The sequence below is a fragment of the Pomacea canaliculata genome, linkage group LG8 (assembly GCF_003073045.1).
Source record: "Pomacea canaliculata isolate SZHN2017 linkage group LG8, ASM307304v1, whole genome shotgun sequence".
Lineage (NCBI taxonomy): Eukaryota > Metazoa > Mollusca > Gastropoda > Architaenioglossa > Ampullariidae > Pomacea > Pomacea canaliculata.
This window is the reverse complement of record NC_037597.1, coordinates 17,850,983-17,868,781: the sequence shown is the minus strand read 5'-3', so window position 1 is coordinate 17,868,781 and position 17,799 is coordinate 17,850,983. Positions and strand designations below refer to the sequence as shown.

Below are 17,799 nucleotides of genomic sequence, written 5' to 3'. Positions count from 1 at the left end.
CACACACACACACACACACACACACACACACACACACACACACACACACACACACACACACACACACACACACACACACACACACACACACACACACACACACACACACACACACACACACACACACACACACACACACACACACACACACACACACACACACACACACACACACACACACACACACACACACACACACACACACACACACACACACACACACACACACACACACACACACACACACACACACACACACACACACACACACACACACACACACACACACACACACACACACACACACACACACACACACACACACACACACACACACACACACACACACACACACACACACACACACACACACACACACACACACACACACACACACACACACACACACACACACACACACACACACACACACACACACACACACACACACACACACACACACACACACACACACACACACACACACACACACACACACACACACACACACACACACACACACACACACACACACACACACACACACACACACACACACACACACACACACACACACACACACACACACACACACACACACACACACACACACACACACACACACACACACACACACACACACACACACACCACACACACACACACACACACACACACACACACACACACACACACACACACACACACACACACACACACACACACACACACACACACACACACACACACACACACACACACACACACACACACACACACACACACACACACACACACACACACACACACACACACACACACACACACACACACACACACACACACACACACACACACACACACACACACACACACACACACACACACACACACACACACACACACACACACACACACACACACACACACACACACACACACACACACACACACACACACACACACACACACACACACACACACACACACACACACACACACACACACACACACACACACACACACACACACACACACACACACACACACACACACACACACACACACACACACACACACACACACACACACACACACACACACACACACACACACACACACACACACACACACACACACACACACACACACACACACACACACACACACACACACACACACACACACACACACACACACACACACACACACACACACACACACACACACACACACACACACACACACACACACACACACACACACACACACACACACACACACACACACACACACACACACACACACACACACACACACACACACACACACACACACACACACACACACACACACACACACACACACACACACACACACACACACACACACACACACACACACACACACACACACACACACACACACACACACACACACACACACACACACACAACACACACACACACACACACACACACACACACACACACACACACACACACACACACCCACTTTATTCTCAGAGATAAAAAAGCCTCAGAAAAAAACATTATTCACAGCTAATACATGCTACTCACTTTTTTTTAAAGGTGAGGCTACTTAATATGTACAAGAAAGGGGACATCACACATTACAATCAACGGCTGGAAGAGTGTAATCTCAGAAGGTGTTGGGACGACGTGGTGCAACAGAGTGATTATCAACAGAGACGCAGAGAGGTCGAGCAGTTCAATAAGTAAGTTTTTTTTTAAAGAGAATATTGTTTTGATATTATTATTATGACAATTTTCTTAGTGTAGTCTTATTGAATGAGATATATATTCTATTTTATCTACATGTCCACAACACGGGACATTAATTCTGTGTATTCTATTTCGTACGTCCAAACTCAGATTTATTGTTCCTGCAGACATGACCCTTGATAGACAAGTTGTAGCTGTCAGTCTGCCTAGTATTAGCTCTGTAAAGACGGAGCCATCGTTCACATGTTCTTCTGTCCTTCCTATGTTACCCATGCCTTGTTCTTTAGTGCTAAGAACATGCTACTTAGGAGTGTGAGTATGCGCTATACAAATTCTGAGTTTATTATTATGAAAATAAATGGCCGAGAACATACAGACATTAACCTTCTTGTCACTATAATAAATGTTTCAGAGAAAACCGCTGGAAGAAACGGGGTATTGCCGTAACACCCGTCAAGTTTGCACCAGGGACCAATTCATCTTTCTTCTACCAGGTAAAATTATTTCTAGTAATGACTAGCATCTTGAAACGCACACAGCTTAACTTCGCTTCAAAGAATGTCTATGGTCCTTGTGCCTTACTTTGGTTCTGTTCATGACAGGGAGGCGCCTTGGTCAACATTTACTTGGATGGTACAGTGACGGTGGCTCACGGAGGTGTGGAAATGGGGCAAGGACTACATACAAAGACCATACAGGTTAGCGAGGGACAGAGGGAAACACTGGAGAGGAGAGAGAGAAAATATTGTTCTGTGATATTTCCATTGTTTTGTTGAGCGCATACCAATATTCAGCGTGGGGTATAGATTATTCAACATTCTGTTTTTCCCAGACCGAGTTTTAAAGGCATCTGCAGTTGGTGCTTCCTCGCTACACTATGCATAAATGATTCATTAAGCTCAAGTTCCCTTGTGCTTTGTTTTTTCATCTTCTTAACACACTACAAAATGGAACGGAATATAAATTATACTAAATGACTTTCAAAAAGTGCTGACTTTATTATAAAAATGAGTGGGTTTTAACCAAAGTTGGGTTTTACTGAAATGTGAGCTCTGTAATCAGGTTGCTAGCCGAGTACTTCAAGTACCAATATCGAAGATCAGAGTGGATGAAACATCAACAGCAACTGTTCCAAACGCTTTTGCAAGCAATGCCAGTGTGTCTTCAGACTTGTATGCGGCTGCTGTCATGGTGAGTGGTGAGACTGTACAAATAGCCTAAAGTCATCCGAAAAATTATCAGCATTCTCCATTATCTGGACATGGCAGTGATCCAGCATAAGTTTCCAACCTCTGAAAGGAAAAGTTCACCAAGAAATTACAGAATTTCTTTGTTCAGTGTTCATTCCCACCTGATCCATGTCTCAGAAACATATTAGGTGGACTGTAACAAAAACTAATCCATGTCAACAGCAAACATGCTTATGTAAAGACGGACGCCACCAGCTCCTGACCACCCGTGTTAATAGTGTAACAGACTTCCTTCTTACTACTAACATATCAGTAACAACTCCACACACGTGGATATTTAGACACAAAATGTCATATTCCTGTAACATTAGTCTAGTTTGTGTTTTCATTGTGTAGGATGCCTGCAACAAACTAGTTGAACAACTGAGACCTGTCAAGACTCAGATGCCAAAGGTTACCTGGGAGGAACTGGTGAACACTTTTTTTAAACACATATCACCCAATATCAATTCAGACTAAAAATAAACTGTTATATGAAGTGTACATTCAGTTAGAGGCAAGTATTATCAGTTTAATGTCAGCTCACTGCATTAGCTAAAAGATTCATTCTGGAAAAGACCTGTCTGAAATCATTTTCAGGCTGCTTAAATGTTGGAAAGATTGTTCTAGTACCATTAGACCTTTTGCTATGACCAAGCTTAAAGCTCTACCATACTAACAAACACAAATATTAATAATTGCTTTATTCCAAAAGAGATCTATGTGATTCTATGTCATAAATAGCCTTGTTCTAATTCATTCATCATACTCATCTTTTGAATTTTCTCTTCCAACATTACAGATCAAAGCAGCACACCAGGCAAAGATTAGTCTTTCTGCGACTGGACATTTTGTGTAAGTATAAGCAATACAGCTATCATGAGTTAGCCATCAGTAGGCTTTTTAATGTTTTTGTTTGTGATATCTCATGGTTTACAACAAGAACTGTAAGGATTATTTTTATTTTAATTGAAAGAATTATCTTCCTGTTTTCTTCTTCTGTATGTACATGGACAGACTATTGGACACTTGTTTCACGTACTTTCAGTGCTTGCATAGTTTGGAAAAAGAAATTAAATAACTTTATAGGTAAAATACACATAAGTAGTCATACACATAAATTAACAAAGTTTGAAGCCTCCATTATAAAACAAAATTAAAAAAACCATGTGAAGTATGAAACAAAATCAACGACTAAAACACCTCAAAGTTACGTGTTTGTGTAGAAGTTCTAAGATTAAACTTGTAAAAATGACCAAGTCTGTATATGTGTTAAAAAAAGGAAAGACACCGCTTTATGAATTTGAAAAAAAATTTTACTCAGAATAAATCTCTCTATGCTGAGAGCTTCAGGATAAAAACCAGTAAATATTAAAAGACCCACAAAACATGCTGCCTCATAGTGTCCTCTGATATGAGGTACAAGAGTATATTTGATATAATGATAAAAAGCAAGCAGCACTTTTCCATTGGTATTTTGTGAAGAAGTGTGTTTTGACAATGATGGCTGTTCCAGGAGCAACTCTGATCTCGACTATGACATTCTGACCAACACAGGTCGTCCCTACAGCTACTTCACCTTTGGCGCTGCTTGCTCTGTGGTGGAGATCGACTGTCTTACTGGTGATCACCAAGTGAGCATATCTTATCCATCATCAAGCGTAAAAAAATAAACTAATTTATACATCTTGGTGACTTCGCATTACATGTAGGTAGACTGCTTCTTATAGCATCAATATATTAGACGACAGTTCACCAAATAAATCACGATTCCTATAGCAATCCATTTATTAGATGACAGTTCACCAAATAGATCATAGTTAAAATGATTCTTTTTGGAAAACCTCATTTCAGGTGTTGTCCACAGACATTGTGATGGATGTAGGGAAAAGTCTTAGCCCTGCCATCGACATTGGTCAGATAGAGGGAGCTTTTGTGCAGGTCAGCTGCCTCGTGTCTTTTTAGTTCTGTGTATTTTTAATGGTATGTAAAGAAAAAGATATTTGTCTTATCAGGAAATGGACTGGTCTGAGCACGAAAGCATAAAGACAATGGTGACACGTTTTGGCTAAACACAAAGGTGTTTGCAAACAACAGCTTTTGGTATTTACAGGGTTATGGGTTGCTAATGTTGGAGCAATACATGGTACAGCCAAATGGAACTCTACTCACTCGAGGACCAGGCACCTACAAGATCCCTAGCGCAGGAAACATTCCTCAGCGTTTTAATGTGACTCTCTTGAGGGAAAGCGGCAATCCAAGAGCCCTCTATTCCTCCAAGGTGGGCATATAAATACTTGGGCACTAACCACAAAAATCTAATGATGTTAAATGTCGAAATTTGTGAAATCCTTGAAGTACTACTAACCCAAGTTTGTCTTATTTATGCCTTGGGTATTACAGGGTGTTGGTGAGCCCCCACTTCTGTTGGCCATGTCTGTGCTGATGGCTGTGCGCCATGCAATCACAGCAGCCCGCATGGATGCTGGTCTGTCCCCTCTTTTCCCTCTGGATACCCCAGCCACACCAGCACGCATTCGTATGGCTTGTGCTGACCACTTCACAAGAATGGTTAGTAAAAGCTGGAATTTTTCTGTAAAACTGAAAAAGCAATTTTTGTAGTGCAAATACTTGTCAGGATCAAAATATCTCTCTTGTCTGCATCCTTTCAAGTTGCAACGTGTGCACCAAAAGTTTAACCAGATGATGCATCATTATATTTTTTAAAAGCAACAATGATAATAGCACATAATGCAACCTAGTCTTATAATGCATTAAGAAAACACAAAATGGTATATTACTTACCAAAAAGATAATTTAAAAGTGGTTGCTTGGACCAAGAAGGAACAGTCTTTTTGGAAAAAAAACCCTTTAGATACTGACAAGTGTTTGACCTTTGAAAATGGTTAGTTTAGAAGGGATAACATAATTTTGTAGACATTTCTTATCTTTACTACCTGTGCTTACTGTGCGTTTCCTTGGGATTTCAGATTGAAACTACCAAAACAGAGAACAATATCAAGCCATGGTTTGTTGACTTGTAAACCCTTCACCTGATAAGTTACTGGATGAAGTACCTTGGACATCACAAAGTATACCTAGGTTTCGTAGTGTGACTTCTCCGAAACACTTTCTGACTGTCCAGCAGTATGATGAAATACACAACTCTGGCAGCCAACTAAGTGTTTCATGACACCCCACTACAGACTTGCTAAAAACCACTACAAAATCTTAGCAGAAGTCAATGAATCTACTGTCAACAGCCCATCAAAGATTCAAACAATACCATTGTCAGCAGTTGCAACTGTAAAAGCCACAATGGTAAAAATGCAAGTTAAATATAATTATTTTGTTGTTAGAACAACAAAACACATTTACCTCTACCCCTACTCCCTTTCAAACTATAATTAACTTGGTCTAAGCACTAGTCCAATAATCTGTAGCAAAACTGTGCTGATCTTTGATTAAATCTTTTTGTTAATTTCCCAACAGAAGTTATGAGGAACTGTATTTTGTCAAACATGGTCAAACCTTGTTAGTAATCATTATTTTCATTCAATTTAGGTGAACCATGGAAAACCAGATTTGATTTTGACTGTCATATTTTGTAGAATCTAACTTTACTTATTTTGATTCTTCCTTTTACTGCTTTCACCTTCCTATGTTTTGCTTCTTCCCCCAAAACCAATTCATTTTTAAAAAGTACATAAAGAAGTATCCTCACACTTGTTTGGAATGCACATAGTAAGACACTAATTTGAACAGCAAACCTTTAACATAAAAACGTTTTCCAAATTGTACTGTTTGGGTTCACTTGATTGAAAAACTTTGTATTAGCACCCTTCACAAGGACTACATGGACAACACTAAAGGCAACTGAGAATACTTTTCCTCCTATACTACTCCCTCCTGTATGTTGGGGCATGCTGCCTTAACTTAAGCTAAGGTAACCAATTCTACCTCAAGTATCTATAGATACGCTCACAGATCTAAAAAAATCTGCAAGAAAAATGTGCTAAAAATACAAGAACAACTAAGAACAGAATTTATGTAATATTTATATTAAATCCCTGGCAACTATTTGTTTGCTTGAAATAATCCAGCTAAAGTAGATGTAAGCAATTTTCTCAAATAAACCATAATCATAAGCCCAATGCTACAAAACACCATGTGACTTCAGAAACTAACTAAATTCCTCATGTCTTCACCAGTGACAGCAAATTGAATCCAGTGTTTCTGTGATGGAACACAAAATGTAAAAAAATAATTCATGTTTAAAATAATTTGTGTCATCTAATTTGTAGGGGCAGGGTTCTTGAGGGAGGTTTAGAGGAATGTGTTTGTCCAAGCAAAGGTTCGTGTCTGTGTATGGACAGACACATGAAAAGTCACATAAGGAAAATGCACGGCACCCAAAATACATGTTTAACATGCACAAAAAAGCAGTATCCTGTAGTGAAGGACAAAAAATATTGTTTGAGTCTAATTTTAATGACCACATTTTAAGAAACAATCATCCACCATATCACAGATCTGATTCCAAACAGACTGCAACAGATACAGAATAACAATAAAGCACATAATTATATTTCGATTGATGGAATTAACTGACAATATTTCCAAAAGGGGAAAATAAAATATCATGTGAGGCTTTATAGATGGTGTTCACAGAAATTGCATTTTCAATGCTAGCTCAGTAATACACAACAGAAGTCTACCTAATGATCACATTACCACATTTTTTGTTTGTCCTAAGGCAATGAGAATATGCAAGATTAGTCACAGGTAATAATCACAATTATAAAAATAGATGAATTATAAAAAAATTTATTATTTCCAAACAAATCTGACTTAAAGTGCTGAGCAATAAGAAAAGCAATCCATGTAAACACCACACATGTAAATACACACACACACAATCAGAACTTCGTGGTCTAGCTACTTTGAGATTCATCCTCAATAAGAAGAAAAGCCAAGACCATATTCCCCATCCGTCTGCCTTTTGGCAATAAGTTATTACATAAACCAAACATCAATCCCTCCAAACACATATAATTTTATAACCACAAATATTCAGCTTTGTACCCTGTAACAATCTGCATGGTCCAAGAATGCTGACAGCTCCAAATGTGAGCTTGATAAGCATTTGCAGTTTGTTTATGTGCCCTCTAATGTTTATGGCATGTTTATGTATGAAATGATGTGCAAGTATTATATAACAACCCCAAAGAATCCTGTTTCCAGAAGCCTAGGCATAACAGCTCCAAATACATGTACATGATATGTTGGATTCGTGGCTTCCCTGGTGTTAGCTAAAAGCTCTCTCTTCCTGTCACATTTATGACCTTCCTCATATTATGTCCTTTTCTCTATATCCTATTAATTCCTTAACACACAGATCTGTCAAAATTCTATACTTTGTATAAATTAAACAATGGTATTGACAAAAAAAAGAAAGAAACAGAATGCAATGTTCTATGGTTATTTGGAAATGTTAATGTCAATGTGTTTCAAAACTCTGTTGTGGCGACGGACCAAACACTGGACTTTTCTCACATTAACTGTACCAGATCAAAATTATGAGGCAGCACATGACAAAAGATGCAATAATTTACACAACATAGAAAATATCACTTCAGATAAATTTTCGTGCTGGGAAGGACAAGGTATGGGAAATTTTAAAGATGATAAATCTTATGAAAGTCAGAGATGGGAGGAGTGGAACAAATCACAAAATGCACAGTTCAGACTGAGGCTAACGATTATGACTCTTGTAGACTGTGGGCTGGTGTGAACATCTCCACTAGCTGTTGTTTCAGCTGCTCATAGTGACCATGGGGCAGCTGGGAGTCAGCAATAATGGCATCGACACATTCTTCTGTCAAAGTCTCATATCCTTTCTCCTCTGGAATCAAGCAGCCAATCAGTGAATCAAGTCATTTATTATTATTTTGTTTCCTCCTTCTGTAAGTTTTTATTTATAACTAATCAGAAGTTTTATCTCAACAAGCTACAAACAAATAATAATATCATCATAAAACCATCAAATACAAAAATCACATGCATCTATTTTACAAGGCCATGAATCACATTGACTTGTGCTGTTCAGGAGTTTCTATGACCTAAAATCACCTACAAAAGATTCCACGACAATAAACCCTTCTTTGAAGCACTCTTGAAATGCATGCGCACCTGTCAAAAAATGCCAAATTTCCCATCTAAACCAATTAGTGGCTAACATAGCAATGCTCCTATGCTTTTGCCATGTTAAGAACAATCTCCCTTTGTCGCTACCAGAAGAACTCACAATAGAAAAGTGGAGTCCTCGTGGGTGCTATAGCAGTTACAGGAAAAGAACACGCTATGAAATGTGCTTTTATAACAATTAAGGTTTGATGAGATTTATACTTCTTCACAACACTTAAAAGTAAGTTTTATTGTGCACCTGATCATGCATTAAGCTTACCTCTAATAGGCAGATGACCAGCAAGCTCTATAGAAGCCACGTTAAATTCTTCTGCTGACTTGGTGCCTAAAACATAGGAAGATTGGTACAAAACTGTATCAACTGTTTTATGCTGGTCACAATCATATTTTAAATAATTTTTTTCAAAATGCAATCATTGGCCTTTTAAAATCCCACTGAAAAAAAAAATTGTATTGAATGAGGATACTTGTTTTATTGTCTAAATACACACATAACCACGCCACTGACTATTCAAAATGTCGTATGCAGTTTATACTTAATGCTCATGAAAATATTTATCAAATTTAAGAGAAAATATATACTTTTTCACTGACAGTTTTCCAATTTGCAATTTCCATTTTCAAGTTATCCATAAGATTTAAAATAACTAATAAGCCTGAAGACTGCATCAGATGTCATTCAAAGATCTTAAATTCATCAAAAATAGACCTAAATTTGAACATGCTAATAGACTATATTCCTTGCCCACCAATAAATTTGCGACGAGGCCAGATAAACACACGAACTGTAGTGTTGACAGAATGTCGCTCCTCCCCAAACACCACTCCTCTATTAATGAAGAGGTTATGCGCAATATCAGCCTTATGGAAGAAACTGCTTACTTTGTACACATGTCTGAATGAATATAAAAAACAAATTTTATGAATCCTCTTATTTATTACATCTGATATGCCAAGCCATCTTTTTCATGATAACATAGACATTTGTGGGTGAAAACTTAAATTCAGTCTATCTGCATAGTTCTAAAACTATTAAGAGAACAAACTTTCTTATGTGCACCACACAAATAATCACTCTTATTTTGAAACTGTACAAAAAAGCAAAGATTGGGTGAAGAAACTTTTCAGAAATAATTTGTCTAAAATCACCATATGAGGAACAAAAGAAGTATTTCCAATACCTGTTCTCTTTCACACAAGCCTAGAAAAAAGCAGCTAAACTCACAAGAAATCTGGTACCCAAGTCTACCTGCTGAGGTCTTTAACAGTTGAATTATGCAGCTGGAAAGCAAATCCAGGAACAGGGATGGCCGTCATCTCATGCAAGCCTCCCACAAGATGTTGTGCAGGCTATTCAAATTTTCAAGGAAGGAATACTTGTTTTCACATTGTATAATGCATAAATATCACATTTGTATGTCACACCACACTTTCATCACTTCTAGTCCTTACGGCTCATGTTAGTAATTATATCAAGCTGTGTTTCCAGTAATACTTACCTATCATGTTATTTATAACTTACTTGAAGTATAAAACAAATTTAATAGGCTTTTTGTAAACACTGCTTGCTTTTTTTATAATGTTCTTCTCAAAGATGACATTCTTTCAAATAAGTAAACTGTACTAAAATTTCTATAAACAAAACAATGGACTGCAAAGAATTTTGATCTTTATTAAGAACTTTGAGCACAACTGTCAGAATTTAATCTTTTCTTTAGTACTGAAGAGGGGTAAAAAAGAACTACCAATAATAAAGAAAAGAACCCTTCCCCATGCTCATGTTCACAGTTTTCTTTCTCATTGTGATTGACACATTTATCAAGAGGTCTGTTAAAGCTGCTTATATGTTAATTTAAATCTGTGCAAAATAAAATGAGAAAAAACAAAAAAGCCTTAACAAATCAGATCGTGCTTACACAGTGATCAATTATCAACTCATGTTCCAGATAATAAGCATGAAAATGGAGGTGGTTGACAGAAGCAAAGGCACACAGACTGTTGAAGCCAATCCGGAATCCCCTAAAAAGTTGAATAACATAAAAATTTCACTTCAGCTGCCAAAAAATCTGATTGTAAAAAGAATGATTATTTTCCTCATTAATGTGTTTTTCTTGGAATTTCTACCTTCTTGTATTCCGAGATAAGTCTCTGAGAAGACCAGAGAAGCTAATAGTTAACACTGAATGAAATCTTCTTTAAGTTATATTACTCTGCTACTGTGCAGACTTCCTCAAAATGTTGCTTATAATTTTACTTAACAAAAGTCAAATAAATAAGGGTATGATCTAATGCTAGTTTAAACAAATTCACATGAAAGATATAGAAAATATGCATTTTCTGCATAGCAGTAACTACCACAAGAGACAATAACTGTAAACACTTGTTAATACCTGTGTTTACTAAGCAAAATCATTTCCAGACATGCTTGTATAGAGGACTCTGTCAACATCTGGAAGGACAAAACAAGCTTACAATATTAAATAAAAAGAATTATTCCCAAAGTACTCTAACAAATATGAAATCCATCTTTCTTCCTAATCAAGCACCATCTTCTTTTGTGCACTGTAATGACTTTATTCAATAATATTCAAATCAACTAGGCAGGGTCTATGACCTGAAGGTTAATGCACTTAAAACTTGCAGCAAATGGTTTAAGGCATGCTGGGCTTTTACTGGCCAGTACTCCCCCCACCTTCTATCCCTACAGAACACATCTGATTTGTCAAAACTAAAAGCAGTGAAACAGAAAGGTCAAAGTTACACTGTTCTACGACTCATTTATAGTTCACTGTCCCTATGGGCACTTGGCAATGGGATATTCAACTTTAAGCATGTCAATATGAGTATCACTTACTTGAGTTAAACAAGCATCTATATGTGGCACAAGCAGTACATGTCCATACTCCATAGGGCTGACATTGATGATGACAGCATTTCTGTTACAATCTGTTTTACTTAAAATCTGTAAACAGATCATGCTAGAAAGAATGTAAAGTTATGGGATAAAATATTTCTTGTATTTTCATCTGTATGTTTCTTCCTTCAATCTTTAAGTACAACAATTTTCAGAATGTTAGACAGTAAAATCACCAAAAGGGGAAAACAACATTTTGGGGTTTTCAGTCACATCGCCAAACTTAATAATCATATGTTTATTCATATAGCGCTTTTCACCACCATTAAAGGTAGGCTCAAAGCACTTTACTAAAAAGAAAAACACACAAACATAATAATAATGGATGCTGGTCTCAAAAAACAATCACTGAAAAATAGCCTAATTCTAGCAGTAAGATCACAGCTTAGTTTTACAATCACTGGGAAATAGCCAGATTCTGATCAAGAATTTCCGAACCGAAATACAGGAGGCAACCATCAGCATGTTGGGGTAGTTAGAGACTGTTCACAATCGCTGGCCTCCTACGATTGAGGAGAGAGAGTTGTGGAGGTCAGTGAGACATACCTGTCCACTAGCTGATATTAAAGCATGGCTAGCCTTCACGCTCCTATGTATGACACCTTTGCTATGCAAGTATTCAAGAGCATGCAGTACACCAAGCAAGATATATGTGATCGCTAGCTCTGGCAGATCGCTGTCAAATCAGCCATGCAGCAGGTGACGATAAGAACCATAGCCCATAACAGGCATGACTGTCCACAGTAATGTGGGAGAACAGTCTCATAATGTTGCTGCTTGGTTAATACAACTTCTTTCTGTACATAAAAGTACTCCCAATCAGAGTTTTCTAGATCAATCCATTTCACAGCCACCTGCAGTTCTGCTGGCGAGTGTTGAGCTAGATGCACTTGTCAGTGGTTTAAAGATAAATCATTAATGGCTCCTACATCTCTCTTGCTGTTAACTCCCAGCTGTTACTAGCTCATCTCCAAGTAAGCTAAGTAAATTCTTATAGATACAGACCTAATCGAAAATTTCATCACAAAGTATATTTAATAGTCTAAAGTACAGTAGGTACCTGTGAATCAGACATGCCATTGTACATGACCTGTTTTGCCTCAAAACCATCTTCACTGTCCACTTGCTGGGCTCCATCATGAATTCCATCTTCAACAGTCTGCAACAAGATTCATAACGTAAAATCTACTAGCACCAATCAATTTACTTACTGCATCAATCTAAAACAACTGAAACAGAGATTAAGAAAGACAGGAGGGTAAATATCTAAATTCCAACATACAGCTGTATTTTAACTCTAAAGATTTAACTCATTGTAAATAAGCATGTTGCTACTGTCAGCATACAGGGGATGGAAAATGGGTTATAGGCATTTAAAAGGCTATACATTGGTGATTTTGCATCACTTTATTTCTATATCATTCCACCAATGTCTTTCTCTTTGTCTGAGAGTATATGGGTCTGTTTTGGTGTGATGTGAAAGTTATTTGTGTACTGTATGCCAGACAGAGCTTGTGCAAGTTATATGCTCTATAACTGTACTCATTTCACATTGTACACTTTGTCACTTTGTTCTCTCCTCACTTTTATTCCACTATTTTCACATACTCTGTTATTTTAGTTTGAACAAAGGACCAAAACATAAAATTGTGTTATTTTAGTTTGAATGAATGACTCAAAACATAAATAATTGATGTCAATGATTAATGACATGGATGGGTGTGAATGAACAACATGATGACCATTTACAAGATATAGAGTTTCTAGCACATTATCATGTTTTGGTAAAAAATAATAATTAGCTTGTTTTATATATTTCAAACAATGTTTTAGTCATTAGCAATAGATGTTTATAGCATCTGATATCTCAGAACTGAAAATAACATATGCTAGGTTCTTTTAATTTTTTTCCAACAACACATAATAGATTTCAAAGGAAACCCTACACAAAACTGATTTAGCTCTTGAATGTAGCTGTTCCTTTTTTTCATGATCAACTGTTCTCCAGTGAAAAATGTGTAAGTCACTATAAAAACATCAATAATGTGCACTGATTTTAAAATCAGTATTTCAGACTGGCACCATGATGTATGTAATGGGAGACTGAAGAAAAAAAAAAAAGCCTGAAAAAAAGAGACTAGATACCAAAATCACTGGAGGAAATCTACAAAACTGATATGTGCACTGACCAAAGACAATGCAATCATAACGCGAACCCTGTGTCATTATATCTTGTGAGCATCCTCCCTCTCATCCCATTAAGAAATGATGGTCTCATAACTCACTGACCATACTTTGGGTTTTCTTCCTTGAATTGTCTACAGACCATCTGCACCACTCACAATGATTTAGATAAAGTCTTTTTCCTAAAATAAAACCAAAAAAGCATTAAGTATTTTGTCTATGGTCTTGAAGTAAATATTTGGGAAATCTTGACTTACTTGGACATTGTTTTTTCTCAATCTATCTATTGTGTAAATCTATTAGAAATTCTTATACTTAAAATGGTTAGGGTTATGGTTAGAATAGCTTGAATAATTAAACACAACAAAGAACCTGTCTCTTCCTCAGTTAATTAAAAAAATCTTTTTCATTTATGTGGTAAAAGGGAGCATTAACATATAATAGTCTTAAAGACCAACCTGAAGCTGAAATTTACAGGTTAGGTTTATATCACCTATATCTACCGATATCTGCAAAAAATGCAAACCATTCAGGTTGGTCTTTAAATTAATCATATAGCAATTTCATGCCAATAATCACTCAGGGATTCTATTTGTGTAAAACAAATATGTTACAGAGATGGCAAAAACATGAAAGCCAAAACAGCTTTTCTTTAAAACAGAGTACATCTTTAAGCAGTAACAATACAATTAACAACAACCAAATTTTAAAACTCATATATAGCTTCCCATACTTTTTCCCCAAGAATATTTTAATCAACCCATGTTGCATTCTGACACATTAACTTCCATAGAGTGCGTTATTTGCTGCCTATCAACAGCTGGGCTTGGAATCCTAAGGAACGAGACTGTGGATCAGCCAAACATGGGTCAACCTAGAAGACTAAATGTCAAAGCACATCCTTCAAATATGCCCATGTGGCAACAACCTAGAGAGAATAATGTGATATGGCCAATGGGTTATCCTCTTTAAATAAAGCTATATATAAAACAGCAAAAGAGACCAGAATGAAACTGAAATTCATAATGGCTAGCCTGAGAGTACAGGTGGCCTTCCAGCTATTTTGAAAATATTATTCAAGAACAGTTACTCAAGGGAAGGAACAGCTACATTCAGCTGTAGAATCAATTAACATGTTATGATCTTTCTCAGACATGACACCAAAATTGTGTTAACAAAGGTCAAAATATGCAATGCTTACCTCACACTTCCTCAGTGCTGACTGACAGTTTTTACGCTTTAAGTAGAAGACAACTTCTTTTTGATCTACCCATGTAAAGTTGAACTCTGAACCATTAAATGGTTGATTGATGCTGCGTATGTCTTGAGGCTTGCGGCGTTCTTTTGCTCTTGGCAAGTTAAGCTTTTTGTAATTTACAAAAAAATGTTTATAAAACATATTTATTGTACTTTACCTATTCTAGCAAATATTTTAACACAGCAGTTGCATTCCAATAATTTTTCTCAAAATGAAACATTATTTTTCATCAAAAGGAATAGCTAACCACAACAAATCTTGATGTCATTGCAAAACTTGTGCATACGACTGTTACCAATTTTTTTATGGCAAGGGTGCAGAAAATCTGATTCGGTTTGTCATACTATTAACATGGATCTCAGACAAATATCACCTACCTGAGCAACATAATGTTTGGGTCCAGGAATAATACGAGTAGTGATATGGTCAATATCATAACGGAAAACTCCATTTTTCATAGCCGCTTCCCATCTCTTCCGCAATTCTTCATCAAACTGAATTTTCAAAGGTTTTTTAAAAAAACAAGAAAATCAATACACTCTTTACTCTGAAGCTGAACCCTCACTTGGATAAAGTAGAAGGAAAAGTCATTATATATTTCAAATCTTTAACATAAGAAATCACATATTCACTGAAGCTTGACAACAGAATAAATAAGCTCATGACCTGTATTTGCACTCAAAGCACCCTTAGAATTAAATATTAAAATTACTTTAAAATCCCTCATACTTTCTGCACAAACAATTCTCTCAGGACATTTTTCATTGTGCATCATACCTGGCTCAGTTCAAAGGGCTCATCTTGACTCCAGCTGTTTGTAAGATGGATCAGATCTTTTGTGCTGTATTCAAATACATTACTCATCTGCAATGTAATTAATTTACATTACAGATTCTTGTCAAACTCACAAATTTAACAAATTATACATTGGCATACTTTAAAAGCGTGGCAAATCATGAATGTACTGTGATGTATGCCTATGAATCTTATATTCACAAGTCTTCTTTACAAAACAGGTTTACAGACCTTTGCTGCAGTTAACACAATTTTTCTAAGCAACATTAATTCAGGTGAGAGCAAAAGCTTGTTACACTATTTGAAACAATAGCTTAATGCTTCAAAACTATTCTGCCCATGCAGGAATGTTTTGTTGAAAGCATCTGTCATCACATGACACCAGGCTTGTCACCCAGTTAGGGAAAATATGCAACTATAAATTGTACAATGGAATATTTATAACTTGGGTGGTAATAAATATATTAATAGGTGTGGATATTGACCGTATAAAACAAAACTACAAAACTATTCAAACCAATAAAATTGCTAAATAGCCTCTTAGCTTGCATAGCAAATAATAATAATAAATGCAACATTTTTAAAGCGCATACTCACACTACTAAGGAGCATGCTCTTAGCGCTTAAAAACAAGAATGAAGCATAGCATACAAGGGACAGGAAAACAAGCAAATAACATATGAACTATAAAAGAATCAACAACCGTACTAAACGAAGAATAAAATCAAATGCAGAAAACAGAAAGAGGAACCAAATAACAAGAACAAGAGCTGAGAGTAACATGATATTGCAAAAGGAAGGGTGTGAAAAAAGACTAGAATTATGGGAAAGGTTGTTAGGAGAAATGTTTACGGAAGAGGTGCACATTTCAGGGATTTAATAGTGGGTAGGTGGCGGATATGGAAAGGGACAGAGTAAAATAGTAAAATGATGGTACATTAAAAGGTTATCTGATGCTTTCCTACTTTCATTACATTTGAAAAACTAAAGAGGATTTATAACTATAAATTTTTTTGTAGGGGGGTAGGTGGGTGTTAATATTTGCTGTTTCCTCTTGTATACACTCATTTCTACAAATTGATATTCCTGTAGTAAATCTCTAAACTTTACAGCATGTACACAGCATGTCAACCAACACCTAAAACTACTCACGTTCAGGTTGTGTGTTCGCTGCACTGCTTACTTCTGTTAATCTGAGGTTGACTCATCAAAACAAATGGTATATCGAATATCGATATAACTTCAATGTTATTGCTAATTCATCAACAGATGTCCACAGCGTAGCATTCATGACGAAGCAATTTGTTCTTATCTAGCGTAGCTCATTTGTCTACGCAGAATTTATATATTTGGTTAACAATGAGCAAAGGGAGAAAAAAAATTAAGAATTGACAGGACCTCCTGACAGAAAAAAAAATTTTTTGTTTGACAACAAACTGAACAGTTGTGCGACCGGAAACGCGTGGT

At 36.6% G+C, this 17,799-nt stretch overlaps 2 protein-coding genes across 3 annotated transcripts in view; one reads left to right on the top strand and one right to left on the bottom strand.

Moving 5' to 3' along the window:
• The window catches only part of LOC112570128 (xanthine dehydrogenase/oxidase-like), a 25,800-nt gene extending 17,350 nt beyond the window's left edge, over positions 1–8,450 (top strand). Inside the window, exons 26-36 of the mRNA XM_025248379.1 lie at positions 1,593–1,738; positions 2,158–2,239; positions 2,348–2,443; positions 2,808–2,936; positions 3,332–3,406; positions 3,777–3,829; positions 4,491–4,608; positions 4,829–4,915; positions 5,088–5,255; positions 5,378–5,545; positions 5,965–8,450. Of these exons, the coding sequence (XP_025104164.1) occupies positions 1,593–1,738; positions 2,158–2,239; positions 2,348–2,443; positions 2,808–2,936; positions 3,332–3,406; positions 3,777–3,829; positions 4,491–4,608; positions 4,829–4,915; positions 5,088–5,255; positions 5,378–5,545; positions 5,965–6,018 (1,176 nt within the window). The 3' untranslated portion in view covers positions 6,019–8,450. The remainder of the gene's footprint in view (positions 1–1,592; positions 1,739–2,157; positions 2,240–2,347; positions 2,444–2,807; positions 2,937–3,331; positions 3,407–3,776; positions 3,830–4,490; positions 4,609–4,828; positions 4,916–5,087; positions 5,256–5,377; positions 5,546–5,964) is intronic.
• Positions 7,447–17,799, bottom strand: LOC112570143 (GDP-D-glucose phosphorylase 1-like). 2 transcript variants are annotated; one of them, XM_025248427.1, is made up of 12 exons: positions 17,485–17,799; positions 16,315–16,401; positions 15,915–16,031; positions 15,481–15,642; positions 13,156–13,254; positions 12,036–12,143; positions 11,572–11,630; positions 11,098–11,200; positions 10,431–10,531; positions 9,931–10,076; positions 9,441–9,506; positions 7,447–8,879 (listed from the first exon to the last, which is right to left on the bottom strand). In XM_025248427.1, the coding sequence occupies exons 2-12, from the start codon at positions 16,399–16,401 to the stop codon at positions 8,737–8,739; spliced, it is 1,191 nt and encodes a 396-aa protein (XP_025104212.1). In that variant the 5' UTR covers positions 17,485–17,799; the 3' UTR covers positions 7,447–8,736. The 2 variants fall into 2 exon arrangements, with proteins under 2 accessions (XP_025104212.1, XP_025104211.1); XM_025248426.1 differs by lacking the exon at positions 17,485–17,799 and adding an exon at positions 16,564–16,629.

What these genes read in the sequence shown, in the direction of transcription:
- LOC112570143 (XM_025248426.1), bottom strand. Translation starts at nt 16,599, where the DNA reads ATGTTGCTTAGAAAAATTGTGTTAACTGCAGCAAAG. An exon ending in CAGCACTGAGGAAGTGTGAG is followed by an intron (nt 13,255 to 15,480) that starts GTAAGCATTGCA and finishes ATCTTGTTGCAG; the next exon opens with ACTGTTGAAGATGGAATTCA. An exon ending in AGTTGATAATTGATCACTGT is followed by an intron (nt 10,532 to 11,097) that starts GTAAGCACGATC and finishes AAATTTGAATAG; the next exon opens with CCTGCACAACATCTTGTGGG.